The following is a 6,000-nucleotide window of genomic DNA, read 5'->3' as shown; positions in this document are numbered from 1 at the left end:
GAATCAGTGACCTCAGCAGATGATGTGTTTAATGTCACTGCTGTTGGATTTAGATATTCTTTATTATACACGTGGAAAATGACATAAAATATGACTCATTCATTACCAATGTTTATGCATTGGAAAAGGAACAACATGAAAGCATCCAGAGACAGTTTGAGGGCATCTTCAGAAACAGCCTATTTGATTCTGATTCCACTAGGGTTTAAAAAGACTCTATTTTGTCATAAACAGAAAAGTTTTGAAGATATAACCAAGGTTGGTGATTCCCGACTATCTGCAAAATATGCCTTGGTTAAGGTTCAGAAATCTGAGCTTGAAGCAGATTTAAATTGGATGAAGAATAAAAAAAAGTGCTGCAGACACTTGCTAGATGCATAAATTAGAGTTGCAGATTCTCCTGCGCTAACTAGGACACTGGCGTCCCTTTTTCAAATGTAAGTATGATTATTTATGAACCTTTAGGTTTGTTTTCTCCAAAATCTCCAAAATAAATCTGCTAATCTAATAAAACTTGAGCGGTTTTGTGCAGATGGAGAATGCTGGAGGATGAAAGCCATCCTCTCTTAAACAGATTTAAAAATTGGATTTCTTCCTCTACCTCAGCACTAGACATCACTTATTAATATCTCTGAAAAGGAAAAGAAACAGAATAGCGTGAATAAATTTAACATGTCTTCAAAGTGTCATAGAATTTACAAGTTCAGACAACGAGATGGTTTTTGCAGAGGCAGATTAATGAGTAGCAGTAGCTTGATAGTTTATGATGGTAAAATGACAGGAACATGTTTTATTAATTGTGGGGCATTATATAACCCTAAACAAGAATTTGATTTAATCTGGCATCTAGTAGGTATCTCTGAGGTATAGTTTTGGGCATGTCAGTCATGAACACAGTCCTACCAACAGGAGGCACTGTCTGGAAAGCCACAAGGATGGAAACAACGAAGAAGTGGCCATGCGCTTTGCAAAGATCGTCTATGCAGGCGCTTGCGTTGATGTGCCTGTATCTGTCACCATGGATACCAATTTGTCACAGACCTGAATGGTTGCCTTTCCAAAAACAGAATCCATTTCAAACCCATAACTTTCCACTGTGAGAAAAACAGGATCAATAATTTTGGAGTATAAGAGAATATCCAGCTTTAAACTGTTTCTAACGAGTAAGACTTACCAAGGACCGGTCTTTATTTTACTGCCAGAAAAAATATGTGGGGAGTGAGACCTCGTGTTTGATTTCAGCTCTTTGCTCAAAGCACGCTACCTGACGTTAGCATAACAGGCAGTTAGCAGACTAAAAGGCTATTAGACTACTGTTTAAAGTGGGATACAGCACGGTACAGTTATACCCATGAATTCACAACACAAGCTGTGGACGTAACGCCTCCTAACAGGGTTGTTACAGCTCGTTTACAGCTCGTTTAGCTTGTGTTAGCGGGGTTAGCCCTACAGTCTGTGGGTTAGCCATGTACACAGAGCTCAACAGCATCCTGAGCGCCGCTCCAGACAGCCTCACACAGGTAACGATGACACCTGAAACACCCAGCCTGCTGCTGTAACATTACGCCTGGTTTTATCAAGATGTAACTCACTCTTTTGTCAGCTCACAGGTAGAATACCCTGTTGTATCAGCTACGAGCTGTAGCAGCTGTAACGTTACAGCCTGCTAACTCATAATGACAACATAATATACTTCTATGATGTTTGTATGAACCTACAGGGAGAATTCATCTTACTGTCAGACAGACGGAGTGATGCCTCTTTCCTTATTCACCACTTCCTCTCCTTTTACCTACGAGGTGAGTGTGTTCACACCTGTTAACACCTGTTAACCAGTCAGACTAAGTCATCATTATGAAACATGTCGGTGTGAACAGCAGCTGCTGTTTGTGTTTTGTGTCACAGCACGGTGTAAAGTGTGTTTCCTGGGCCTGGTGCAGTCCTTCAGTCACTACAATGCAATCAGCCAGAGACTGGTGAGACACTCATCATTATGCATGACGGTGCTATTGAACTCTTACCTGAATTATATTGTGCAAGAATCCTCTCTATTTCAATGTTTCTACTTAAGACTCAGACTAGTTTTATTGTCATTCATACCACTTTGCATGATAGGAACCAAGCAAAGTTTCCCAGGTCTCAGTGTACTTTCTACTAAAAGATCAGACAAAATAGATAAATATAATAAAATAACTGTACAAAATATAAAATGTTCTACCTCTACCTTGTATTTTGGGGTCCCAGCAAATATTATCAGGGTTTTTCTTTATGAAAATTTGGCTCTAAAGTTGGATATTTGTAAAGTCATGCACTGGGGAGAAAACATATATTTTAGCAGGTCTTTATTTTGCACATTTGACAAATGACACTTTGTCTCATAGCTACAGGAACAGTGGACCTGTGTCAACTGAAGAACATTTGACTTGATTTGAATAACTGCAATAATGTATATCACACTCAGTGATTAGCTTGCATTAGATCACAGAAACATTTAAGATCTGTGTGTATTGTGTGTTTTCAGGGTGTGAGTCTTGCACAGGCGAAGGAGAAAGGTCAGCTGGTCTTTCTTGAAGGACTGACGGAGTCGTTGTCTGTTTTGATTCCTCATGAACCCACTACAGGAAGTCAAGCTATGGACTTCCTCAGGTACAAAAAAAAAAAAACATTTTTTCTTTTTGATTGTATGATATGGCTTCATTGACACCTTTGTTTTTGTTTGACATCTATACATCTTGATCATCATGCTATCACCTTGTTACCACTACACCTCATTATCAACAAGTAATATTGTTCTGTTACCAAATACAACAATAATATATCCATGTTTTTATCCGGTTTTCCTTTTCTTATTATCTCCACGTTCAGGGATCCTACAGTCAGCCTGAGGCGTTTGTATGAGTTTGTCCGGTCCAGTCTAAGCAGTTCAAGCAGTGGTGAGGAGGGGGCAGAGGAGTGGGGGCCCCCGGTGCTGCTGGTGGACGACCTCAGTGTGCTGCTGAGCCTGGGAATGAGCGCTGGAGCTGTGTTGGACTTCAGCCACTACTGCCGAGCCACCGTCTGCTCCCAGCTGCAGGTTCGATTCCTGCTGCAAAGCTACAACTTACAGGCCGATATGTCTTCACATTTCTGAATTAGATTTGAATTAAGTCATACATACCAGTATACCATATTTCCTACCTAGCATCAACAGTTCACACAGGATTTGTGTTGACTCCGACTGCAGGGCAACATGGTGATGCTGGTGCGCTGTGATGGGGAGGAAGAAGCGGACGATGGAGATGATGAAGGCTCAGAGCAGCTCCTCAAGGGCCTGACCCACCAGTGTAGTCTCACCCTTCATGTACAGGGTCTCCCAACCGGCTACTGTAGGGACATACACGGGCAGGTGTGTGTATTTCAGCAGTGTGTCTGACTGTGATTGATCCTACATTTTCCAACATTGCACAGACCCTGCAAGTGGTGGTACTACTACTACTAAAATTGAGCTTAGAAATTACAATTGTGCTTGAAAACAGTAGTATAAAGTGTAATGTATAGTGGTTACATGCTGTCATTCCAACATCCCACTACTCCGACATCCCACCATTTAGACAAACCACCACTCTGACATACCGCTATTCCGACATGCGAAAGTCCCACCATTCAGACAAGGCTTTGTATATAAGGAAATGTGCGTTACTCAACAGGTGACTCCCTTCTTTAAGACATGCTGATAGAGGAATACCCACATGGTTGTCATTATTACGCAGCAGAGACAGAGACAGGGACTAGTCTGCCTGTCTAGCCTCTACCTGCTCTTAATACTAAACTTAACCAACTCCTTTCTTCATTGCCTAAACCCAACCAGTGCAAAATCTTTTGGGGAAAAAAATACGCTATTTGTCGGAAAAGCAGGATGTTTAAAAAAAGAAAAAAATACCGTCATTCCGACCATAGGAGGCAAAAATTGTCGGAATGATGGGACGTTTGATAGAAAATTAAGTGTTGCCTTTTAGACAATTAGAGGTCTATGTCGGACTGGTGGGATGTCGGAATGGCGGTTGCCCCCCATGTATAGTATAATATACTATAGAATAGTCAATACTTTTATATTTTTGTACAAAACACAATGGAATGGTGAAATGTGCCTATAAAGATGTAACTAAGTAACCATAGATGACTCCTTTGTTTCCAGGTGGAGGTGTGCTGGAGGAGGAGACAAGGGGATGGGCAGAACACACAGAAGAAACTCTTTCAGTATAAAGTCCATGATAAAGGAGCCTCCTTCTTTGCTCGAGGGACGTCCAGCGCTGTTCTCTAGTTGCAGCCTTCAACGTCCTCGTGTGGTTTTTTTGTCTATTCAACACATGACAACAGACTGGACCGAAGTGATGCCGCTGTTCTGCCAAACAAAACAAATATTAGTTTGTTGGCCAGCTGTAGCCCAGCTCAGTGTTTGGCTGGTTGCTAGTGTCAGTGACCCAGACTGTACTCCAGGACACGCCGATCCTGCCAGCTGATCGCCACCGCTCCACGCCTCCCAGATGTTTCTTTTTTTTTTTCCATTTCAAATAAAAGAAGTGGATCAATGAATTTTTGTGTGGTGACGAATAACTCTGAATGTACTCTGACCTTCTGGCTCTTTATTTGCTACTATCACAGTACATGGTCTGCAGCACTCTCGGTAGATGCTTCATGCTTACACTTTTCCAATCTGACCACATTTTGAAGTACTTTGCTACATACATTTGCATATTAATGAGAGAGCACTGTTTTCCTCAAACACACTTTCCCTTTTACGATAACAAGCTCAAACTGATGATTTCAATATGTGTTGGTACAAATATCTTGGATTGATTAATGGGCTAGTAAGCAAAGTCCAGTGTGTAATAATTGGCAAGGTTTATTGGCAAAATACCCATGAATATATCGGTAAGTGTAATTGTTATAAAAGAAAATGTGTTTGGTTTTCAGCCTTATAACTATTCTTTTACATAGCAAGGGCCTTTTGTACAGCAGCCGAACGTAAAATCCAGCCAGCCAGAGAGCACGTTTCGCAAGTTTCGCGTTAAATAAATAAAACCATGGAAGAAGGAGTATGAAACAGCAGACATATATCATAAAATGAGCACTGAAACCTATAACCTGAACGCTAGATTTCACGGGTTTCGCTCCATTTTACACACTGGGCCTTCAATTTGATCTGTTTTTCAAGATGTTTTCCCTGTTATAAGGGTTTTCTTGGGAGTTTTTCCTCAGTCGGTGTGAGGGTCTAAGCCACAGAGGATGTTCTTATGATGCTCTAAAGCCCTTTGAGATAAACTGCTTGTAAAAATGGGCTATACAAATAAAATTGCCTTGCCTTGCCAAGAATAATCTATACCAGTAATTTGCATGCATACACCACAAATAATTAATTATGAGTAGGTCTATGAGTATGTTTGCATATTAATTGGGTACAACTGAGATCATGATGATGCTTGATGAGAATTGAGCTCAATCGGACTGTGTGATTGCGTTGTTTAATCATGTTTTCCTGAAATGTGTGATTGTATTTTATTTGAGTCTTGTGTGATGTGCAACTGAGCTGTTGTGTGCTGCCGTCTTGGCCAGGTCACTCTTGGAAAAGAGGTTTTTAAATCTCAATGAGTTTTTTTTACCTGGTTAAATAAAGGATATTGATATTGATTGATTGATGCTTAAAGCGATTCGGTGCGTTTTGTTCACTTTTACTGTAAATCTAAGGGTTAATGGAGTGAATTGGCAGGCCTGCCTCAGAGCAGAGCAGCAGAGCCGCTGTGCCGCTAGGTGTCGCCCCCCCCCCGCCCCTCGCCCCTCGCTCTGCGGGGTGAGAGAGCCGCTGTGCCGCTACGGGCCGCTAGGTGTCGCCCCGCCCCGCCCCGGCCCTCGCTCTGCGGGGTGAGAGGTCGGAGTGGAGAGGGCTCGGTGGGACCTGACAGCCAGTAGGCTTGAAGCGCTTCCTACTGCATGTCAGCATCAGTGTGCGGAGGGGAGGGGGGG

At 42.0% G+C, this 6,000-nt stretch overlaps 1 protein-coding gene across 1 annotated transcript; it reads left to right on the top strand.

Annotated features, from left to right (window-relative positions):
- Positions 1 to 1,216: 1,216 nt before the first annotated feature.
- elp6 (elongator acetyltransferase complex subunit 6) lies at positions 1,217 to 4,852 on the top strand. The gene is made up of 7 exons (XM_085803472.1): positions 1,217 to 1,520; positions 1,721 to 1,799; positions 1,906 to 1,976; positions 2,522 to 2,646; positions 2,866 to 3,073; positions 3,224 to 3,385; positions 4,175 to 4,852. The coding sequence occupies exons 1-7, from the start codon at positions 1,467 to 1,469 to the stop codon at positions 4,298 to 4,300; spliced, it is 825 nt and encodes a 274-aa protein (XP_085659598.1). The 5' UTR covers positions 1,217 to 1,466; the 3' UTR covers positions 4,301 to 4,852.
- Positions 4,853 to 6,000: the final 1,148 nt, after the last annotated feature.

The sequence above is a fragment of the Trachurus japonicus genome, chromosome 16 (genome assembly GCF_045865225.1).
Source record: "Trachurus japonicus isolate A0001 chromosome 16, Traja_1.0".
Classification (NCBI taxonomy): Eukaryota; Metazoa; Chordata; class Actinopteri; order Carangiformes; family Carangidae; genus Trachurus; species Trachurus japonicus.
The sequence above is the reverse complement of the archived record's forward strand: the minus strand, read 5'-3'. Positions and strand labels throughout refer to the sequence as shown.

What these genes read in the sequence shown, in the direction of transcription:
- elp6 (XM_085803472.1), top strand. Translation starts at nt 1,467, where the DNA reads ATGTACACAGAGCTCAACAGCATCCTGAGCGCCGCTCCAGACAGCCTC. An exon ending in CTCCAGACAGCCTCACACAG is followed by an intron (nt 1,521 to 1,720) that starts GTAACGATGACA and finishes ATGAACCTACAG; the next exon opens with GGAGAATTCATCTTACTGTC. An exon ending in CCTCTCCTTTTACCTACGAG is followed by an intron (nt 1,800 to 1,905) that starts GTGAGTGTGTTC and finishes TTTGTGTCACAG; the next exon opens with CACGGTGTAAAGTGTGTTTC.